Source organism: Gorilla gorilla, chromosome 2 (genome assembly GCF_029281585.2).
Source record: "Gorilla gorilla gorilla isolate KB3781 chromosome 2, NHGRI_mGorGor1-v2.1_pri, whole genome shotgun sequence".
Taxonomy (NCBI): Eukaryota; Metazoa; Chordata; class Mammalia; order Primates; family Hominidae; genus Gorilla; species Gorilla gorilla.
Window position 1 is genome coordinate 208,326,520 of NC_086017.1, and position 23,756 is coordinate 208,350,275.

Genomic DNA, 23,756 nt, shown 5'->3' on the forward strand with positions numbered 1-23,756 from the left:
AGACATGAAGAGTAAGCATAGAAGGTAGGAGGCATGGCTGTGAGGTCGTTGAAGTGATCTTTTCCTGAACACAGCAAATACTATAAATGGTTTTTGTCAATGGGAAGTAGTCCCATTGAGAGACTGCCTGATTATCCCAGTGATGCTTCCACTCTTCAGATTATTTCTAGAACTCTTCTTTTTGCATTGCCCTGGGAGCCTCTGGCATATTCTTCAGAGTTTCTTCTTCACCAGAGGCAAACTTTTCATCCTTGCCTGTGCCTCTGTTTCAGGTCAGTTTCTCTTGCTCTCTGCATCTGTGTTTGGCCCAATTGGTTTCTTTCTTTTCCTTAAAAATTCCTTAAATTTTAAAAAACAGATATTCATATACAGTAAAATTCACCCTTTAAAGTATACAGTTAAGTGGGTTTTTTTTTTTGTTTGTTTGTTTTTTGAGATAGAGTCTTGCTCTGTCACCCAGGCTGGAGGCTGGAGTACAGTGGCGTGATCTTGGCTCACTGCAACCTCTGCCTCCCAGGTTCAAGCAATTCTTCTGCCTCAGCCTCCAGAGTAGCTGGGACTACAGGCACGCACCACCACACCCAGCTAATTTTTGTATTTTTAGTAGAGATGGGGTTTCACCATACTGGCCAGGCTGGTCTTGAACTCCTGAGCTCATGATCTGCCCGCCTCAGCCTCCCAAAGTGCTGGATTACAGGCGTGAGCCACTGTGCCCAGCCAGTTAAGTGGGTTTTGTAAGTATGCTCACAAAGTTATACAGCCGTCCCCACTATCTAATTACAGAATATTTGCACCACCTCAGAGAGAAATACTGCGCTGAATAGCAGTGACTCCTTATTTCATCTCCCCGCTGGCCCCATATAACCACTAATCTATTTTTTGTCTCATGAATGGAATGATACAATATGTGGTCTTTTGTGACTGGTTTCTTTCATTTAACACAGTGTTTTCAAGGTCCATCCATGCTGTGGCATCTCTCAGCACTTCATTCCTTTTACAGTCAAATGGTATTCCATTGTATGGGTGAAAGAGACAGGGTCTTCTTATATTGTCCAGGCTAGTCTTGAACTCCTGGGGTCAAGTGATCCTCCTGCCTCAGCCTCCTAAGTAGCTGGGATGGTGCACACCTGGGTTATTTTCAGTTTTTTGTTTGTTTGTTTGTTTTGAGACAGCGTCTTGCTCTGTCGCCCAGGCTGGAGCACACTGGCGCAATCTCAGCTCACTACAACCTCCGTCTCCCGGGTTCAAGCAATTCTCCTGCCTCAGCCTCCTGAGTAGCTGGGATTGTAGGTGCCCACCACCACACTCAGCTAATGTCTGTATTTTTAGTAGAGACAGGGTTTCTCCATGTTGGCCAGGCTGGTCTCGAACTCCTGAGCTCAGGTGAACCACCCGCCTCAGCCTCCCAAAGTGCTGGGATTACAGGTGTGAACCACCAAGCCCGGACTCTGAGCATAATTTCTTACCTCATTGTTCATATTTCTACAGTGATAAGTAGGCATCATTCATGTGCAGCCGCATTATGGGCCTGTAACCATGACCAGTCTGTGAGTTTGAGCAGTTTGAATGCATAAGGATGCATTCTTATGCTATCCAAATTATTTGTGCTTTGCTGGTGAAGATTCTGAAACAAGGTGTGTCATTAGAAAGTGTTTACTTGTTTATAAGGGCCTTAAACTACTGAAGATGTATAGGATATTTATGAGTCGTGATTCAAAGTGTGAGTTTAAACGTTGGTGCCTCCGTGTTAAAAGCATTATGTTAGATAGTGTCAGATAGGTACAGAGATGTATGGAAAGTGTTACCTGCCAGCCAGTTTATAATCTTGTAGAAAAAAGAAAAGTTAGGGCTGAGCACCGTGGCTCAAGCCTGTAATCCCAGCACTTTGGGAGGCTGAGGCGGATGGAGATCAGGAGTTCAAGACCAGCCTGATCAACATGGAGAAACCCTGTCTCTACTAAAAATACAAAATTAGCCAGGTGTGGTTGTGCATACCTGTAATTCCGGCTACTCGGTAAGGCTGAGGCAGGAGAACTGCTTTAACCGGGGAGGCGGAGGTTGCATTGAGCCGAGATCGCGCCATTGCACTCCAGCCTGGGCAACGAGAGTGAAACTCCGTCTCAAAAAAAAAAAAAGAAGAAAAGTTAGAAGCCAGATGACTGAATTTCAAGGAAGTGTGCAAGTACCATATGGACGGATGGGACTGTATCATTCTGGGTCTAATCAGGAGAGAGAAGCCATACAGTAATTTGAACATGAGAAAACATAATTGACTGACTATAACAGGGTAATTGAGTAATGAGGGATTAGCCAGTAAAAAAATAAATAGAGCTCTAAAGAACATTAGAATAGCAAAAGTAAGAAGCAGCTACTTCCCCTGGGGCTGAGATAGACCCCCGACCCCCTGCCTGGGAAAGAGCTATTCCTTTTCCCAGAGCTGAGATCCAGCCCTTACTGTAGAGAGCGTGGTTGTAAATCACTGAATGGCAGAGACGTTTCTGCCATTTAATGGTTCTTTGTTGGCCAAAGTTGTTGGACATCTGCCCTTTAGGGTGCCAAGGAGAATTATTAACTCTGATACAAAACTGCTCAAAAAGAGCATGTGGGGTGGCTCCCTGTTCCAGTAGACTCAGTGCTGCTGGCCACCTTCCCCTATTGGAGTCTGATGCTGGAGGAGCTGCCTGCCCATCAGGAGTCTTGTGACAACTGGAACCAGGAAGCAAAACTCCTTTTCTTCTGTGATGTCTCTCCAGCGCCCTATATCGACAAAGCTTAGCATCATGCCCTGGCAAAGGAAAAATGCTTAAAGGCCTCAGATCTGTTTTCAGAATGGACAGAAAGGATGAATTTGGAATGGAGAGGCACTAGATCAGTAACTGGCAGGAGAATGGTATTAACTGCTGTGGGAGCTCAGAGACGGAGCAGAGGTCACATGACAGTAAAAGAAGTATTTGAGAGAGAGCTTATGAGTAGATTTTTTAAATTGAAGATTGCTTACTGTTTTCATTGCAAAATAATATCTGCATTTTAGAAAAAATAGAATATAGACAAGTATTGTTGTCTATTTTCTATAGAAAGAAAGGAAAGGCACTCAGATCACTGTCTACAAAGAGATCCAGTGTTAATTGCTTGATAAAAGGTGTCTGGCCAGGCTCTGTCGCCCAGGCTGGAGTGCAGTGGTGTGGCACGATCACGGCTCACTGCAAGCTCTGCCTCCTGGGTTCATGCCATTCTCCTGCCTCAGCCTCCAGAGTAGCTGGGACCACAGGCACCCACCACCACGCCCGGCTATTTTTTTTTTTGTATTTTTAGTAGAGATGGGGTTTCACCGTATTAGCCAGGATGGTCTTGATCTCCTGACCTCAGGTGATCCACCTGCCTCAGCCTCCCAAAGTGCTGGGATTACAGGCGTGAGCCACCGCGCCCGGCCTGCTGCTGCTTTTGTATATTTGCAGAAAACAATTGGCTTTTAGGTGTAATAATGCTAAACTTTATAAACAGACACTGGGAAAAACTTCCTACTTTGGTATTTCAACTATGAAGTTTATTTGCATAACTTCTTTATGATAAGTTTGTCAAATAAACATTTTAGCGCTCTTCAAGTGACCTTTAGGAAGAGATTTTCTGATGGAACATCGTATCTTAGAAGTCCATTTTTTCTTGCCAGGCGCAGTGGCTCACACCTATAATCCCAGCACTTTGGGAGACCAAGACGGGCAGATCACTTGAGGTCAGGAGTTCAAGACCAGCCTGGCCCACATGGTGTGAAGCCGCATCTCTTCTAAAAACACAAAAAATTAGCCAGGCATGGTGGCGGGTGTCTGTAATCCCAGCTACTCGGGAGGCTGAGGCAGGAGAATCGCTTGAACCTGGGAGGCGGAGGTTGCAGTGAGCCAAGATTGCGCCACTGCACTCCAGCCTGGGTGACAGAGCGAGACTCTGTCTCAAAAAAAAAAAAATAAAATAAATACAGATAGAAGTCAACTTTAAAGCTAATACCCAATTTCTAATTTAATTTAATTTAATTTTTTAAAATAGAGAACGTCTTGCCATGTTGCCCAGGCTGGTCTCTAACTAGTGGGCTCAGGCAGTCCTCCCGCCTCACCCTCCCAAAATGTTGGGATTACAGCTGTGAGTCACTGCACCAACCCCAAATTTTCTTTTCTTTTCTTTCTTTTTTCTTTTTCTTTTTTTTTTTTGAGATGGAGTCTCTCTCTATTGCCCAGGCTGGAGTGCAGTGGTGCGATCTCGGCTCACTGCAAATTCCGCCTCCCGGGTTCATGCCATTCTCCTGCCTCAGCCTCCTGAGTAGCTGGGACACTACAGGCACCCGCCACCACGCCCAGCTAATTTTTTGTATTTTTAGTAGAGACGAGGTTTCACCGTGTTAGCCAGGATGGTCTCGATCTTCTGACCTCGTGATCCCCCTGCCTCGGCCTCCCAAAGTGCTGGGATTACAGGCATGAGCCACCGTGCCCGGCCTTTTTTTTTTTTTTTTTTTGAGACAGGGTCTCACTCTGTCACCCAGACTGGAGTGCAGTGGCATGATCTCAGCTCACTACAACCTTTGCCCCCCGAGTTCAAGCGATTCTCTTGCCTCAGCCTCCTGAGTAGCTGGGATTACAGGCACACACCACTACGCTCATCTAATTTTTTTGCGTTTTTAGTAGAGACGGGGTTTTGCCATGTTGGCCAGGCTGGGCTCGAACTCCTGGCCTCAAGCAATCCCCCACCTCCGCCTCCTGAGTAACTGGGATTGCAGGTGCGAGCCACCGCATCCAGCCTGCCAAATTTTCTAAAGTAGTTTTGCCAGTTTATACTCCTGCCAGCTGTATATAAGAATTCTCTTTGTGCCATATTCCTGATAACACTTGATTTGAATCAGCCTTCTTGTTTTTTGCCAATGTAGAAGGTGTAAAATGGTATCTGCCAGAGGCCTTAATTTACATTTCATTAATGTCTGAGGTTGGACATATTCTTATGTATGTGCTCATTATTTGTCATCACTTGTGAGAATAGATAATACAGGTATTACTCCATTGTATTGGTGGTTAAATACAGGGACTAAAAGGAAGAGTGATGTGGCTTTCAGTATGCAACTTGATAAGTGGCAGTAGTTTATTTGCCTAGACTGGCTAACATTGTTTATTTGAAAAACACATTTTGAGTTTCTGTGATGTATATAACACTTTGCTAGGTGCTCCTTGAGAATAAAAAGAGCTATAAGATTAGTATCTTCTTTTTTTTTTTTAGACGGAGTCTTGCTCTGTTGCCCAGGCTGGAGTGCAGTGGCATGATCTCGGCTCACTGCAAGCTCCACCTCCCGGGGTCAAGCGATTCTACCTCAGTCTCCTGAGTAGCTGGGATTACAAGTGAGCGCCACCATGCCCACCTAGTTTTTGTACTTTTAGTAGAGATGAGGTTTCACCATGCTGGCCAGGTTGGTCTCGAACTCCTGATCTCATGATCCACCCCCGCTTGACCTCCCAAAGTGCTGGGATTACAGACATGAGCCACCATGCCTGGCCTCTTTTTTAAATTTTTATTTTTATATTTTCTTATCTTCTCAAAACTTAGTACCTTCTCACAAAGAGTAGAGTTCAGTAGAGGAAATATGATACATCATAGTAGCTGACAATAGAGGCATAACCTATAAATAATAGAGCTAATAACCCAGTCATAATCTGGTTAATGAGTGTTTGCTAACTGTGTAATACATACAATACAAAAAGTTACCATTATAGATACCATAATCTCTAAAGATGTAAGAACAGAACCAGTGCCAATTTACATTCAATTCTGTTCTGTATTTTGGTCTTCATTTAATTGTAAATGCAAATAAGGTGCGTATGTCGTCTACAAAGCAAAAAAGTACAAGGATTTTCTTAAGTGATCAGTGGATGGCTATCTTACTACAAGCAGTGTTGTTCATTCTTCATAAGCTGGTGATTTTATATAATTTACGGAGTTCCAAAAGTGAATATACCAAAAATATATATTCAGAGAAATCTAGGTTTTAACTTGGTCCCATCTCTCCCAAAGTAACTATTTTTTAAAATTATGGTTCCTCCGCCAACCCCACCCCCGACCCATGCGGTAACTATGGATGGTGATGGATGTCTTAATTTGATTGTGATAATTATTGCACAGGATATATGTATATCAAATCATCATGTTGAATATATGCAGTTTTGTCAATTATACCTCAGTAAAGCTGGGAAAAAATTATGGTTCTTCCATTTAAAAAAAAATAGAAACAAGTACACCCCGTGTGTGTGTGTGTGTGTGTGTGTGTGTGTGTGTGTGTGTGTGTGTGTGTGTGTTGATACACCTTCCCCCCATCTCTTTTGGTAAATGATAGCATCCCATATATATTTTTTTCTTCCAACTGGTTTTCACTTCATATATCCTGGAGATTACTCCATGGCAGTATATAGAGCTATTTTCTCATTTGTTTTTATAGCTTCAAAATTACTTAGTGTAGAATGTTCTGTAGTTAGTTGAGCCATTCCCCTATTTATGGCTGTTTGAGTTACTTCCAGTCTTTTGCTGTTACTGATAATGCTACAATAACAGCCTAGTGCATATATCTTTTTGTATTTTTGTGAGTATATGCTTTGGATAGATTTTTAGAAACGGGATATATGGGTCAAAAGGTATATATGTAGTCGGTACTCCTAAACACTGTGTTATATTGCTTTCCTATGACTTGAAAATTGTAGATTATTAAACCTATCCTCACAGAATTTTAGGAGAAAAAAATCAATGTAATGCCCTGACTATAATAGAAAAAAAGAAAAGGCGAGCAATTTATAATGAAATACATGTTTTTTGTTTGTTTGTTTGTTTGTTTGAGACGGAGTCTTGCTCTGTCACCCAGGCTGGAGTGCAGTGGCACGATCTTGGCTCACTGCAACCTCCGCCTCCCGGGTTCACGCCATTCTCCTACCTCAGCCTCCCGAGTAGCTGGGACTACAGGCGACCGCCACCACGCCCAGCTAATTTTTTGTGTGTGTGCTTTTAGTAGAGACGGGGTTTCACCATGTTAGCCGGGATGGTCTCGATCTCCTGACCTCGTGATCCACCCACTTCGGCCTCCCAGAGTGCTGGGATTACAGGCGTGAGCCACCGTGCCCGGCTGAAATACATGTTTTTATTTGTAAATACTTGATCACAACTGTACTAAAAGCCATTATGCAGTGACCAGAGACTTGTAGACATAGGGGTGACCACAGTGCGGTCTCATCATATGGACTCTGCTGTTGGTGACTCAACCAGTATGAGCACAGTATTGCTAGTGACATGATTTCCGAAATTGTGAATAAACTTCTTGGTGAAGTCTGAGCAAAAGTACAAGCTCCTCTTGGTTCACATAGTGGTCGCATATCTGGAAAATTCAGTGTATGCTAAAACTGGAAAAATATTTTCATATGTGAAATAGAGTTGTGTCCTCAGTTCAGATCATTATAAGTTTTAAAATGATAAATCAACACGTGGTGGGACACTGAGGAGTTGTGAGCACATTGCAGAACATTGGATACCTGTGGTCCCTGCTCATTGAATGCCAGCAGAACTGGTTTTCATTCCTAATCATGTTTATTTTTTACTCTTTGTTTTGATTAATTTTGCCGAGATATTTTACTAGTTTTGCCCAATACACTATTTTTGGCTTTATTGATAGTCTTTTTTGTATATTAGTTTTCTGTTCAGTAATTTCTGCTTTTATCTTGATTATTTCCTTCCTACATTCTTTGGATTTATTTTACTGTTTTTTGGACTTCTTAGGTTGGATGCTTAACTCGTTAATTTTTAGTTCTCCTTTATTTTATTTATGTATTTATGTATTTATTTATTTATTTGAAACAAGGTCTCACTCTGTTGCCAAGGCTGGAGTGCAGTGGCAACCCCAACCTCCTGGGCTCAAGTGATCTTCCTGCCTCAGCCTCCCAAGTAGCTGAGATTACAGGTGCAAGCCACCATGGCCAGCTAATTCTTTATTTTTATTTATTTTTATTTTTGAGATGGAGTCTTGCTCTGTCTCTCAGGTTGGAATACAGGGTGCAATCTCGGCTCACTGCAACCTCCTCCTCATGGGTTCAAGCGATTCTCCTGCCTCAGCCTCTTGAGTAACTGGGATTACAGGCGCGCCTCATCATGCCCGGCTAATTTTTGTATTTTTAGTGGAGACAGGGTTTCACCATTTTGCCCAGGATGGCCTCGAACTCCCAGACCTCAAGTGATCCACCGTGCCCAGCCCCGCAAAGTGCTGGGATTACAGGCGTGAGCCACCGTGCCCGGCCTACTTTTATTTTTTTACGGGGTCTTGCTGTGTTACCCAGGCTGGAAGTTTTCCTTTTTTGATGTAAACATTCAGAGCTAGCTGGGCACTATAGTGCACACCTATAATCCCAGCAATTTGGGAGGCCAAGGAGGATGGATCAGTTGAGCCCAGGAGTTCAAGACCAGCCTGGGCAACATAGGGAGAACCCTTTCTCTACAGAAAATACAAAAATTAGCTGGGCGTGATGGTGCACGCCTGTGGTGCCAACCACTCGGAGGCTGAGGTGGGAGGATTACCTGAGCCCAGGAGGTTGCTGCAATGAGCCGTTATTGCACCACTGCACTCCTGCTTGGGTGACAATGAGTCTCAAAAAAATAATATAAATAAAAATTCAGAGCTGTAAGGGCTTCATATCCTAGTTTTTTGTTGTGCTGCTGGTGAAGTATACATAACATAAAATGTATTATTTAAGCATTTTTAGGTGTACAATTTGGTGGCATTAAGTATATTCAGTGTTGTACAACCATCACCACCATCCTTTTCCAGAGCATTTTCATCATCCCAAGCAACAATTCCACATCCTGGCCGGGCGTGGTGGCTCACACCTGTAATCCCAGCACTTTGGGAGGCCAAGGCGGGCGGATCACGAGGTCAGGAGATCGAGACTGTCCTGGCTAACATGGTGAAACTCCATCTCTACTAAAAAAAAAAAATACAAAAAATTAGCTGGGCGTGGTGGTAGGTGCCTGCAGTTCCAGCTACTCGGGAAGCTGAGGCAGGAGAATTGCTTGAACCTGGGAGGCGGGGCTTGCAGTGAGCTGAGATCATGCCACTGCGCTCCAGCCTGGGCGACAGAGCGAGACTCCGTCTCAAAAAACAAAAACAAAAAAAAAAAAAAAGAAAAAGAAATTCCGCATCCATTAAGCCGTAACTCTGCATGTTGCACTTTCCCCCGTCTCTAATGACCTTTATTCTACTTTCTGTCTATGAATTTGACTAAGGTATCTCACTTGAGTGAAATTAATACAGTGTTTGTTAGGCCGGACATGGCAGCTCACACCTGTCATCCCAGCACTTTGAGAGTCCACAGTGGGAGGATAGCTTGAGCTCAGGAGTTCAAGACCAGCCTGAGCAACATAGTGAGACCTTGTCTCTGCTAAAATGTTTAAAAGTTAGCTGGGGATGGTAGTATGCACCTGTAGTTCCAGCTACTTAGGAGGCTGAGGTGGGAGGATCACTGGAGCCCGGGAGGTTTAGACTGCAGTGAGCTCTGATCATGCCATTGTAATCCAGCCTGAGTGACAGAGTGAGACCCTATCTCCATTAAAAGTATATATATACAGTATTTGTCCTTTTGTGTTTGGCTTATTTTACTTAGCATATTATTTTCAGAGTTCATTCTTATTAATAGTATATATCAGAATTTCATTCCTGAGCCAGTATGGTGACATGTACCTGTAGTCTCAGTACAGCTACTTGGGAGGATCAGGTGGGAGGACTGCTTGAGTTCAGGAGCTGAAGGGCTGCAGTGCTGCCCTCTGATCATGCCTGTGAGTAGCCACTGTGCTCCAGCCTGGGCAACACGGCAAGACCCCATCTCTTAAGAAAAGAATTGTTTGTGTGTATATATGCCACATTTTGTTTATTCAATCCTGCAAGTTTTTTATATATAGTATTTTATTTTATTGTATTGTATTTTATTTTAAAGACAGAGTCCAGCTCTGTCTCCTACGCTGGAGTGCAGTGGCACCATCTCGGCTCACTGTAATCTCCGCCTCCCGGGTTCAAGCAATTCTCCTGCCTCAGCTTCCCGAGTAGCTGGGATTGCAGGCGCATGCCACCAGCCCGACTAATTTTTGCATTTTTAATAGAATCAGGGCTTCACTATGTTGACCAGGCTGGTCTCAAACTCCTGACCTCAAGTGATCTGCCCACCTGGGCCTCCCAAAGTGCTGGGATTACAGGCATGAGCCACCATGCCTGGCCTGAGTTTTTTATATATAGTCTTTAAATCTCCATTCAGTTCTAAATATTTTTCAATTTTCATTACGTCTTTTTTTAACTGGGGTTTGTTGGAGGTGTTTTCAAATTTCTAAACATGTATTTCTTTCCTAGTTATCTTTTTGTTATTTTAAACTTAATTGACTTTAAGAGTGTGTAGTGATTCTGATCTTTTAAAAAAACAATTGTCTTAATGTTTCTGTTTACCTCATTCTTAAAAAATAGTTTTGTTGAGTTTGCAGTTTATGTTGGCAGCTTCTTGTCTCAACACACTGATGATACTCCACTGTCTTCTTGCTTTCATTGTTGATATCAGGAAGTAAGCTGACCATTCAATTACTGCTTCTGTGAAATTTGTCTTTTTTTCTCCTTTGGCCAATTTTAGGAATTCTTTGTCTTTGATATTATTAATATCACTATGATGTGTCTACTTGTAGATAATTTTCTATCCTGCTTTTGATTCATTAGACTTCTACTTACAGATTTGTGTTTTTTATCAGTTCTGGAAATTTCTCAGCTATTAATTTGTTCAGTGGACCAGTCCTTCATTCTACCACCTTCTGGAACTCCAAGTAGTTGTATGTTAGACCATCTTATCTACTCATCTCCTCTTTCATATTTTCTTTTTCTGTTTTTTTGAGACAGAGTCTTGCTCTGTTGCCCAGGCTGGAGTACAATGGCGCAGTCTCAGCTCACTGCACCTCTGCCTCCCAGGTTCAAGCAATTCTTCCGCCTCAGCCTCCTGAGTAGCTGGAATTACAGGCGCTTGCCACCACGCCTGGCTAATTTTGTATTTTTAGTAGAGACGGGGTTTCTCCATGTTGGTCAGGCTGGTCTCGAACTCCCAACCTCAGATGATCCGCCTGCCTCAGCCTCCCAAAGTGCTGGGATTACAGGCGTGAGCTACCGTGCCCAGCCTCCTCTTTCATATTTTCTATCTCATTGTCTGCAATGAGTTCATTAGTTCATTGTTCATTAATTCTAACACTATGTGTATGCTGCTTTTTACTTCAAATGTTGAGTTTTAGCTTTCACTTATTTTTTCTTATTGAAAGTTCTGTATGGTGTTTTCATATTCGCTCTATTCTGCTTTTATTTTCAAGCTGCTTCTATGTGTTCTTTGACACAGCATTCCATATCTGTGTTTTTCAGAGATTTTTCCTCCTCTTGCCATCACCATTTTCAAAATGCTAAAGGTTCTCTTGTTCCTTTCTGTCCAGAGGGATTTATTCCTGATTGGTTGTTATGTGCATTATAGCCTTTTTCAGGCCTAGCCTTATGTGGGAGGGACGCCTGTTAATTTTTCAACATTAGGCAGGCTGGGTTTTACTACCTGTCCCCTGTGGCAGCCATCGAAGTGGAAGCATGAGGTCTCTGGGGTTTAGTCAGAATCCCTCGAGAATAAGTAGATTAGTAAATTGCTTACTCTTTTTGAGTTCCTGGTTTTGCTTTGGTTTGGGCTCTATGGAATCATCCCTCTTATTTTACTAGCCCATCCATGCATTTAAAAAGACTTGATACGTTATCCAGACCTTTATTTTAGAGTTTGAAGCGAAGTTTTATTTTCCTTCTTTTTTACCAGCCCTCAGATTGTGTTTTCTGCATCTCTTTTCTCGCTTTCCCTCTTTTCTTTCTGGATTTGCTACTAGTGGGACTGATGTTATGGCCATTGTCGCCGTCACCACATGAGAACACTCTTTTGCTTCAGAGTTGTGAACCTTCTGTTTAGAGTGTGTGTTGTCATCTTCAGGTGATTTGGAAATGTTTTCATTCATGCTTCTGCTCTCAAAGACTCTTTTGAGAGTCTCTTTTGTTTTGAGGCTCTTTTGTTTTTTTGACGGAGCGGGTGGGGAGGGAAGGGCCACTGGTGTTGGGCTCTTGCAGCTTATTGAGAGATTGTTGAAAGTCTGGGTAATTAATTAGTGCTGTGTTACTACATTCATAATGTACTGAAAAATTAAGGCTCACTTGTTATTTATATAAAAAGTAAATAAAAATGCTTTTAAAATCATTGTGTTTTTCAATAATAGATGGTTTACACTTGGAGTACTGTAGTTGATCCCAGCAGATAATAGTAAGTTTAGTAATCTCCACTATTTGGGCTGACCGGTTCCAGATACCACTCCGCTGTTCGTTTCTGCTGTATATTTAGCCACCCCTAGTCTCCTTCAGCAGACAATTGAGGAATTGTTTGTGTTTGAGTTGTGTCACAGTTAAACAATGGGCCTCTTAGAAGAGTACAGTGTGTTTTGGGCACACTTTTTGTTTCGCCTACTTGTTTTTCACTGAAAAGTAGCAAAAAGTGTTTAAACAGATTTAGAGAGAGGCACTACTTACCGTTTGCTCTTTTTTTTTTTTTTTATAAAACATTTGTTACTAATGGTTAAGCAAAACATAAGGTAAATCAGTATTTTACCATGAATTATTTTTATATCTAATATTGTTTTTGGCCAACATATAAGATGAACATAAAGAACCTTATCACAGCCTCATTTGGTACTTTTCAGGCATTTGACACTGTCAGAAGCAGCAATTCACACACAAAAAATACTGTTTTATGGAAAAGAGAACTGAAGGTCATGAATCAGCTGTGAGGGGAAAAGTATAAATCTTTCTAAATATATTTTTGTTAATATGGGGTAGTTGATGTTGTCTAGTGCTGTTTGATTAAGAAAACAAGTTCAGGCCGGGCACAGTGGCTCATGCTTGTAATCCCAGCACTTTGGGAGGCCGAGGTGGGTGGATCACCTGAGGTCAGGAGTTTAAGACCAGCCTGACCAATATAGTGAAACCCCATCTCTACTCAAAAATACAAAAATTAGCCAGACGTGGTGGTATCCGCCTCCCAGCTACTTGGGAGGCTGAGGCAGGAGAATTGCTTGAATCCAGGAGGTAGAGGTTGCAGTGAGCCGAGATCACGCCACTGCACTCCAGCCTGGGCGACAGAATCTCAAAAAAAAGCAAAACAAAACAACAAATTCAATTAGCCGGGTGTGGTGGTGCACTCCTGTAATCCCAGCTACTTGGGAGGCTGAGGCAGGAGAATCCAGGAGGTAGAGGTTACAGTGAGCCGAGATCACGCCACTGCACTCCAGCCTGGGGGACAGAACGAGACTCCGTCTCAAAAAAAAAACAACAAAAAAATCTGTGGACACAGTATGGTACCATAAATCAGTAAACATTGCCTAATACATGCACAGTACCTGCCTTTGAATTGCTTGAGGTCTTAGGTAGGAAAAGCAGATAAAATAACTAAGGGTTTATAGTTGTAATTCATTGCCGAAGAATGGCCCAGTATATTAGCATAAGTAAGATAAAAGAGCCTGAGATTCAGAGTTGTTAGGAAACTTGAGTTCTAGTCTTAGTTCTGTTAGTAACTAGATTTATGTGCCTTTAGGCTAACCACTTACTTTTTGGTAAGTTGGGTTTTTTTCACATATAAAACAAGGCAGATGGACTAGATGACTTAATCCTTTACAATCTTAATACCGTGTGAATTTGTTTTCCTGTGTATCTCGAGTTTAGAGGATGTGAGGGATCTTTCTGGGCAAGGACTGACCTCAGGAAGGAAATCATTTTCACTAAGCCTTGAAAGATTTGGTTGGGTAGATAAAAGGAAAAAGAAAAGCTAAGAATGCAGAAATAGATACATAAAAATTATTTAGGCCAGGAAAGTCTTTGGTGTATTTGAGGAATATGAGGCATAGGATTGACATGGTGCAGTCACGTGAGATGAAATTGACTCAGCAGTTCGGAGTTCAGTGGCCCTAATGCCAGAGTTTAGTCCTCAGTCTGTAGGTTATGGGCAGCTAGTCAGGACGATGTGTAGCCAGGGAGAGTCATAGCACTTGTTACCTTTAGTCAACTTCTGCATGATAATTAAGGTATATTTAACCAATTCTGACTTCTTTCTCCCAACAAAAAAAAACTGAACACAGAGAAACCCTCTAGGGAGCTAGTTATTAGGTGGTGCAAAAGTAATTGCGGTTTTTGTCATTACTTGTAGTAGAAACTACTTTTGCACCAACCTAATAGAATTTCTTCCACTCAACAACAACTGAAAACATAGAGACTGAGAGAAATCCAGAGATGACGTGGTAAATCCTCAGCTAAGCAGCTGGCAGAGGCATCAGTATTGCATCCAAGGTTGTGCTTATATTTACTAAGATCTAGTCACTCATGTGGTATATTAGAATTGTTGCGGCATATTTGTCATCTTGAATAGTTTCATTAGGGACATCTGTGACTCAGGTTTACTATTAAATTAGGGTTTTGTTCAGGCAAGTATTGCTTAAAGGGTAAGTCATGTTAATTGGAATTTCCTTGAGACAGCTCATTCAACATGATAGTGTGTGGTCACTAAAAAGTTCCGAAAAACACAGCGCTGTGGCTCCTCTTTAGTTCTATTAGACTGAGTATGTACAGAAAATAAAAAAGTTGCTGCACAGTATACTAACATTGAACAGTAGAAAAAAAGTTATTGATTTATTTTTTTTGAGACGGAATCTCACTCTGTGGCCCAGGCTGGAGTGCAGTGGTACGATCTCGGCTCACTGCAACCTCCGCCTCCCGGGTTCAAGCAATTCTCCTGCCTCAGCCTTCCGAGTAGCTGGGTCTACAGGCGCCCACCACCACAACCGGCTAATTTTTGTATTTTTAGTAGAGACGGGGTTTCACCATGTTGGCCAGGATGGTCTCGATCTCTTGACCTTGTGATCTGCCCGCCTCAGCTTCCCAAAGTGCTGAGATTACAGGCGTGAGCCACCGAAGGATAACCAAAGTGTAAGGAAAGGCTGTGTTCTGAAAGTTGCTGTGTAATGTCATTTGCTTAGAATTTAGCATTGCTTCTCATGAATGAAAATGTCTCTCTGGCCCAGCCATGAAAAAGCCTTCTGACCTTTCTGATACTGTAATGAAAAGCAGTATGGTAAATACCATTGCACGCATTTGGGTTTTCAACATGTTAAGGATTGAAGAGGTTTCTGTACCCTAGCTTGGAAATCTAGCTGTTGCTTATTTGTTCTGTTAAAATGTGTTCTGTCGAGTATAAGATGAAATAAATATGAGTCTTCTGCCACCTCCGTAAAACATCAAAGCATTTGGGGTATGTAGGTGAAGGGTAAAGATGGAGTACACTTCGAAGCAGCAGTTCTCAAAGTGTGGTCTGCAATACCGTGGGGGAGTCTGATGTCAAAACCTTTTTCAGAATATTCTTAACACATTATTTGCTTTCACACTGTGTTGACATATGGATTGATGGGGCAAAAGCAGAAGTGGGTCAAATTGCTCGTTACTTTAACCCATACCAAGGCCATGGCCAAGTGCTTGCAGTAAAGTGCCAGTTTCACGTAATAATATAGTTAATGGAACAATAAAGTTATTGATCAAGTATTCTATATAGCAAAATGGGAAGTACTCATAAGGTACTTCTGCATACCAAAGTATGAACCGTTGTCTTGGAGATAACCACTTTTGCAAGAGAGCTAAACTAGCCCTCTGTTTCATGGAACACCTTTTTTTATTTGGAAGAACAACTGACCCACAAATTCCGGTTGTTCAGACTTCGTATTTTGCAGACATTTCCTCAAAAATAGTGACAGAATTTGTTGCTACTGATACAATTTAGGCTTTCAAGCAAAAATTCGAGTTTTAGAAAACTTGTATCCACTATGTTGATTTTAGCAGTTTCTCAGCGCTTGACTTACTCTGATGACATAGGTGGTGATATTAATGAATGTGGTTTTATTTTTACTGCATAATGAAATGTGTCAACATTGGGAGTATCTTCAAAACCCAGGGAACCAATATTTTCCAAAAACCAGTTCATGACATTGTAAAACTTCTGCGTAGGTAACAGATTCATTCAAAATTCAAGAGAGTCAATTGGTTTAATGTAATAGGGTACAAAAAGATTCATTGCTGTGATTTCAGATTCCACAATGAACCTTTTAGGAAGGTCAGGTTTAGTGTAATACCAAAGAAGAAAATCCACAATTATGTGAAAGCTGTTAAAATGCTCCTCTGTTTTCAGGTGGGTATCTGCGTAAGACAAGATTTTTTTCGTAAACTTCAGCTAAAACAACTCAGCACAACAGATTGAATGCAGAAGCAGATCTGATCATCTGGCTGTCTTCTACCACACCAGACATGAAAAAGACTTGCAGAAATGTCAAAGAATATCAGTCTTCTCACTCAACTTATTTTGTTTTGGAAAATAGTCATTTTTCATAAAAATGTATAACATGTAATGGGTTTGTTGTTATTTTTAAATGAATTATTTAAACAACTTGGTTTTTTTGTTTTGTTTTGTATTTTTGAGGCAGATTCTCACTCTGTCACCCAGGCTGGAGTGCAGTGGCGTGATCTTGGCTCACTGCAACTTCCGCCTCCCAGGTTCAAGCTATTCTCTTGCCTCAGCCGCCCGAGTAGCTGGGATTACAGACACGTGCCACCACGCCCAGCTAATTTTTTTATTTTTAGTATAGACGGGGTTTCAGCATGTTGGCCAGGCTGGTCTCGAACTCCTGACCTCAAGTAATCCCCCAACCTCGGCCTCCCAAAGTGCTGAGATTACAGGCGCGAGCCAACATGCCCAGCCAAAAACTTGTTTTAATTTCTCATACAGTAAGTATATATAAATATAACCCTCATCAACAAAAACTCTTTGGACTCTTCATTAATGTTGACAAGTGTAAAGGGTCTTGTGGGCAAAATGTTTTCAGAACGGCTACTTTGAAGGAGCTGAGTAGCTTTAATATGCCTGTGTTGAGAACAGATACCAATAAAGGGAATGCCTGACCTAACTTAAAACAAGTACGTGTTGGTCTTTCTCCAGGTTATGAACTCTTACAGAGGACTCAGGTCGTCTTTTATTTTCTCTAATGTCTAGCACAGTCTTATAAATAGTAATGATGATAACAATTGCAGCAGCTTTTAATCTTTGTTAGCTCATTTAATCTTTATTCTGTGAGTAGATAGATATCATTTGCATAACCAAAAATTTACCATTTTTAAGTGTACAATTGAGTGGTTTTAGTATATTCACAGGGCTGTGCGATCATCTCCACTGTCTTCATACCAGAACATTTGCATCCCCCAGAGAAACTTCATACCCATTAGCAGCCCCATCTCATTTCCCTCACTCCTTAGCAACCACTCACTAATCAGCCGTGTTTATGAACTAAATTCCTTTCTGTCTTTGTGGATGCCCCCGTTCTGGACATTTCATATGAAACGGAATCCTACAATATGTGGCCTTTTATGGCTTTTTTCACTTAGTGTTCGAGGGTCATCCATGTTGCAGCGTGTATCGGTACTTCTTTTTGCGGCCAAACAATATTCCATCTTATGGGTACACCACGTTTTGTGTATCCGTTCATCAGTTGATGGATATTTGGGTTGTGTCTATCTTTTGGCTGTTATGAATGCTTCTATGAACATTCATACAAAGTTTTTGTGTGAACATGTTTTTCAGTTCTCCTGGCTATATACCTGGGAGTGGAATTGTGGGGTCACATAGTAGCTCTATATTTAATTTTTGAGGAACTTACTAACTCCCTTTTTAATAAGAGTTTTTATTAGGGGATAATTTTAGATTTACAGACGAATTGCACAGATAGTAGATTTCCTGTATACCTATCACCCAGCTTCCTCTAATGTTAACATCTTACATAACCGTGATACGTATGTCAAAACAAAGCAGCCAACATTGGTACCTCACTGTTAACCAAATTCTAGGATTTATTTGGATTCTACTAGTTGTTTCACCAGTGCCCCTTTTCTGTTCCAGGATCCAATCCAGGGTGTCAACGTTGCGTTTATGGTTGTGTCTCCTCTGATCTGTTACAGTTTCTCAGTCTTGTTTTTCGTGTCCTTGACAGTTTGGAGGAATGTAGTGGTCAGGAGTTTTGTAGCATATCCCTCAATTGGGGTTTGTCTGGTGTTTTTCTCGTGATTAGGCTGGGGCTGTGGGTTTGGGGGAAGAATACCACAGAGGTGAAGTGTGCGTCCCATCACATTAGATTAGGGGATAAGTAATATTGTCATGACTTGTTGCTGGTGATGTTAACTGTGGTCACTTGGTTAATAAGGCATGTTTGCCAGGTTTTTTCACTGCAAAGTTATGTTTCCCTTGCCATACACTGTTCTTTGGAAGTGAGTCACTAAGTCCTGCCTTCACTCAAGAGGAGACAAGGATTAAGCTGAAACTCCTAGAGGGAGACATATTTACCTATTTTATTTGCAATTCTTCTGTAAGAAAGATTTGTTCCTTTTCTCCCATTTATTTACTTATTCATTTATTTATGTCAGTATGGAATAACATACTTATTTGATACTTTGGGTCATAATCTAATAGTATACTAATTTGCTCAAATCATCCCAGCATTGGCCTATGGAAAATCTTTCCTGTGACCCTTTGGCATTTCCTCATCCTTTTAAAGTGCTCCCTTGCCTTCTGACACTACAGCATGCTCTGGGCTCATCTTCCATTTTCCCTTTCCCATGCCTAGAGTCAGCCATTCCTTCAAGGAGTCATGAGACATGGTGAAGTGTAAGTTGGTGGTGGAAACAGGATTCCATCCAAAGCAGTCTGATTCTGGAACATATGCTGTTAACCAAAAAACTGGATAACATGCAGCTGATTTATTATTATTATTGAAGGTGCATTGGCAGTTTCTACTCACATTCCATCTATGTGGGAGCCTTGAGGAAAGAATTTATAGCACTTTACACTAATTATTGTGCCCTGTTTTTGTTGTTGTTTTTTGTTTTGTTTTTGAGATGGTGTCTCACTCTGTTACCCAGGCTGGAGTACAATGGCATGATCTCAGCTCTGCAACCTCTGCCTCCTGGGCTCAAGTGATTCCTCTGCCTCAGCCTCCCGAGTAGCTGGGACTACAGGCGTGCACCACCACACCTGACTAATTTTTGTATTTTTCGTAGAGACAGGGTTTTACCTTGTTGCCCAAGTTGGTCTCGAACTCATGACCTCAAGCGATCTGCCCACCTTGGCCTCCTAAAGTGTGGCGTGAGCCACCGCGCCCAGCCACAATGTTGTTACTAAGCTTTGTCTTTCTTCTGTCTGTAGCAAGATAGGGCCCCTCTTGTAATGCACACTGGTAGTAGCCCATACTTAGGAATAGCCAGCTGCATGCTGCTTGCATCCCACCCCAAAACAAAACAAAACAAAACAAATCCTGCATGATGTCAGGAGCTGGTTAGGAAGAATCATTTTAGGGCATGTTGTCAGCACCGCCTTAGATCCTGCCCTCATTTCTTCCTTAGACCAGACAGCCTTTTGCACACAGAGATAGAGATCTTTTTCACTTCCTTTTCCCAGCCCTTCTCTAGCTAGTTACCCCCTCTCTTAGTCTGTTTTCATGCTGCTGACAAAGACATACCTGAGACTGGGCCATTCACAGAAGAAAGAGGTTTAATTGGACTTACATTTCCATGTGGCTGGGGAAGCCTCACAATCATGGCGGAAGGCGAGGAGGAGCAAATCACGTCTTACGTGGACAGCGGCTGGCAAAGAGAGAGCTTGTGCAGGGAAACTCTTCTTTTTAAAACCATCAGATCTCGTGAGATGTACTCCCTATCAGGAGAACAGCACAGGAAAGACTTGCCCTCATAATTGATTTACCTCCCACCAGGTCCCTTCCATAACATGTGGGAATTCAAGATGAGATTTGGGTGGGGATGCAGCCAAACCATATCACTCCCAGAAATGTTTTTGCTCCTTTACCTTTTTTTATTCTTCCTCTTTTGTAGAATGAAAAAATAATCATTTCGAGAGCGAAAATATACCATAGTGCTAGTGACACACTCCCATCAAGGAAAATAAAAGCTGTAAGATTTGGTGTAAGCTTCTCAAATTTTTTTATTTTATTTTATTTTATTTTTTTTTGAGACAGAGTCTTGCTTTGTCGCCAGGCTGGCATGCAGTGGCGCAATCTCGGCTCACTGCAGGCTCTGCCTCCTGGGTTCACACCATTCTCCTGCCTCAGCCTCCCAGGTAGCTGGGACTACAGGCGCCTGCCACCACACCTGGCTAATTTTTTGTGTGTTTAGTAGAGACAGGGTTTCACCATGTTAGCCAGGATGGTCTCGATCTCCTGACCTCGTGATCCACCCGCCTCGGCCTCCCAAAGTGCTGAGATTACAGGCGTGAGCCATCGTGCCCAGCTAATCTTCTCAACTTATACCTACTTTTCTTCAGGTATAAGCATTCAAACGAAATAAAAAATTTGTTTTTAAGTTCTGAACAGTTAGCATTCTTTTCATTGTATATATGCAAGGTTTTGTTTGCTTAAATGCATTAAATAATCTTAGAATCAAATTAAGATCCAGTTACCAATGAAAACCATGTTTAGTGGGAAAATATGTTGTTTTCTAACATATAGTTTTGTATCAGAACTCATATGTATAAGTTACGGATTCTCTCCCTTTTACTGCTGATTTCAAGTATGTGTCATCTACTTTTTTAAAGACTTATACCTAGAAGTATGGGTAGCAGGGTTGAAGTTTTCACTGAATTAGCCATGTAGCTAAGACAGATTACCCAACTGCCTGGACAGGGCATTTACAGGTGTCACAGAACCTGAGGGATGTGGCCACACTCAGCCTTTCAGCCATGCTCTGTATTTAATTTTGTCAGTATATCCAGATTCGTCAAGCTCCTTTGTGATTATCTGCAAAACTCGAAAGACTAATGTGTGTAAATTAGGATGTCAAATTTTCAGAGACCAAATACTGTATCAGCAGTGCATTGTTTCAAGAATCCTTGGCCAGGCGTGGGGGCTCACGCCTATAATCTCAACAATTTGGGAGGATAAGGCAGGTGGATAACTTGAGATCAGGAATTCGAGACCAGCCTGGGGAACGTAGTGAAACCTCATCTCTACTAAAAATACAAAGATTAGGCTGGATGCCGTGGCTCACACCTGTAATCCCAGCACTGTGGGAGGCCAAGGTGGGCGGATCACCTGAGGTCAGGAGTTCGAGACCAGCCTGGCCAACATGGTGAAACCCTGTCTCTACTAAAAATACAAAAAAATTAGCTGAAAGTGGTGGCATGCGGCTGTAATTCCACCTACTCAGGAGGCTGAGGCAGGAGGATTGCTTGAACCTGGGAGGTAGAGGTTGCAGTGAGCTGAGATCACGCCACTGCACTCCAGCCTGGGTGACAGAGCGAGACTCCATCTTGAAAATAAATAAGAATTTTTTAGGAAAGTGACTGTGAAGGCTAAGTTGTAACTGCGAGGTTGGAGTGAAATCAGATTGGAGGGGTGCTGTTTGATACCCTTAATAGCCAAGCATCTGTCTCTGCTCTAGAGGTGCACCTCCCCAAGATATCCTATAATTTGCTGGTCAGAACATATTTTTCCTCTTTGGAATTAAAAAAAAAAGATTTCATGTTGTCTGTCTTTCTATTGAGAAGGTCTCTTAGAATTCATTGATTAGACCAGTAGCTTTTGGTAGTACCATGATGTTTCCATTTGACTTTTCAAACATTTTTCAGCTGACCATTACCAGCTTTGTTAGGGGTAAACTCAAGAGAGTTACATCTTTTACACATTGATTTTTCCAGATTTTGCAAATGTCACTCTAAATGGATAATATTTTCAATTGGGAGTTGTGGCAGGGGTAGTTATTACTGTTTCTTGCTTGTTCGTGCTATTTTTTACTTTGTTACTAATTGTATTTTTTCCAATTTCAGGCCATTTCATAATTCTGAATCATGTCTGATAACGGAGAACTGGAAGACAAGCCTCCAGCACCTCCTGTGCGAATGAGCAGCACCATCTTTAGCACTGGAGGCAAAGACCCTTTGTCAGCCAATCACAGTTTGAAACCTTTGCCCTCTGTTCCAGAAGAGAAAAAGCCCAGGCATAAAATCATCTCCATATTCTCAGGCACAGAGAAAGGTAAATAGCGCTTCTGGCTTTCAGAGTCTCAGCATTGGTTTATTATTGTATGTTACCCATGTTGATAACTTTTATGGTGAGAACATTAAAACAGATCATGAAAACAATCGATGCTAATATACAGGCACTATTAAAAAGACTAGTTTATTTTAAATTGTGATTTTTAAAAGAATAAAATGTAAATTTGTTTCTCACCCTGCTTGTTATGGCCAATAAATTTCTATATTCATCTCCTTTGTTTTCTGAGATCTTGGCCATATTTTAATGAGATTTGTGACATTTGAGGGAGACCTGCTATTATAAGAATGGTGACATAGGGCCCACAGTCCCCTGTCTGAAATCCCTGGAGCCAACTGTGTTTTGGAATTAAGAGTTTTTGTGATTCTTGAGTAGTAAATACTGTCTTTTACCAGGTGTTCTATAATGCCCTCAGAAGTATCGGAGGCAGCCTCAGTACTCACAGACTGATGTGTCCTCAGCAAAATATATGTCTAGTTCAGGGTTTCTCAACCTCAACACTATTGACATCTTGGAGCCAAATAATTTTTGTTGTTGCAGGGACCTATCCCCTGGGGGCAAAATTACTCGAATTAAGAATCACTGGGCCAGACACAGTGGCTCGTGCCTGTAATCCCAGCTGCTTGGGAGGCTGAGGCAGGAGAATCACTTGAATACAGGAGGTGGAGGTTACAGTGAGCCAAGATCGTGGCACTGCACTCCAGCCTGGGGAACAGAGTGAGACTGTCTCAAAAAAAAAAAAAAAATGTGTATGTATATATATATGTATATAAAACATCCTTGTACCTACCACCCAGCCTAGAATTTTATCAGTACCTCTGAAGTCCCCATCTGCTATACCCCATCCTAACCTTCTCTTCATCCCCAATATCCACCATTCTGCATTCTGCATTTTTATTGTAATTTTGTAACATATCTAGTCACCCTCAAATATGTATGGTTTAGGCATGCCTGTTTGGGAGCCTTTTATGAATGGAATTATGCTGTCTGCATTTTTTCCACATACTTTTCACTCACCTTTATGCTTTTGAGACTTGTTGATGTGTGTGGTGTAGTTTGTTCACTTTCACTGCTGTGTATTGCTACACTGTAAATATACTGCAGTTTATTTGGCCAGTCTCCTATCTGTAGACATTTGGGTTGTTTTCATGAATAGTGTTGCTATGGATAATCTTGAACGTACATCTTACTGGATGTAGGGCAAAGCTTCTCAAACTTCAGGTGATCTGTTAGTTTAGTTCTTGAATTGCTAATTAGAATCACCTGGGAAGCTTAATAAATGTGTGTTCAAACTCCATTTCATTCCAGTTGAATCAGCAATCAGCATCTTTAGGGGCTTACCCTGGCATCGTTTTTGGTTTTGTTTTTAATTTTTTAAATACCCCAGATGATAATGATGTGCAGCTCATATTAAAAACCAATGCATTGGTGGGTTATGAACTCTGTATAGTGGACGACACTAAATGAGCTAGAATAATATAATCAGAGTGTTGTGCACACAGTAAAAACGTTGTCTTATGAAACAGTTT

The 23,756-nt window shown here is 41.7% G+C and overlaps 2 protein-coding genes across 3 annotated transcripts in view; both read left to right on the plus strand.

Moving 5' to 3' along the window:
* The window catches only part of PIGX (phosphatidylinositol glycan anchor biosynthesis class X), a 68,945-nt gene extending 46,867 nt beyond the window's left edge, over positions 1-22,078 (plus strand). The window contains exon 7 of one of the 2 annotated variants that reach the window (XM_063704536.1): positions 22,002-22,078. In XM_063704536.1, coding sequence (XP_063560606.1) covers positions 22,002-22,013 — 12 coding nt within the window. In that variant the 3' untranslated portion in view covers positions 22,014-22,078. Of the gene's footprint in view, positions 1-16,313; positions 16,531-22,001 lie in introns of those variants that run through there. The other variant, XM_063704535.1, reaches the window with a different exon arrangement.
* PAK2 (p21 (RAC1) activated kinase 2) overlaps positions 22,023-23,756 on the plus strand; it is a 48,709-nt gene continuing 46,975 nt past the window's right edge. Inside the window, exon 1 of the mRNA XM_031009672.3 lies at positions 22,023-22,209. Within this exon, the coding sequence (XP_030865532.1) occupies positions 22,023-22,209 (187 nt within the window). The remainder of the gene's footprint in view (positions 22,210-23,756) is intronic.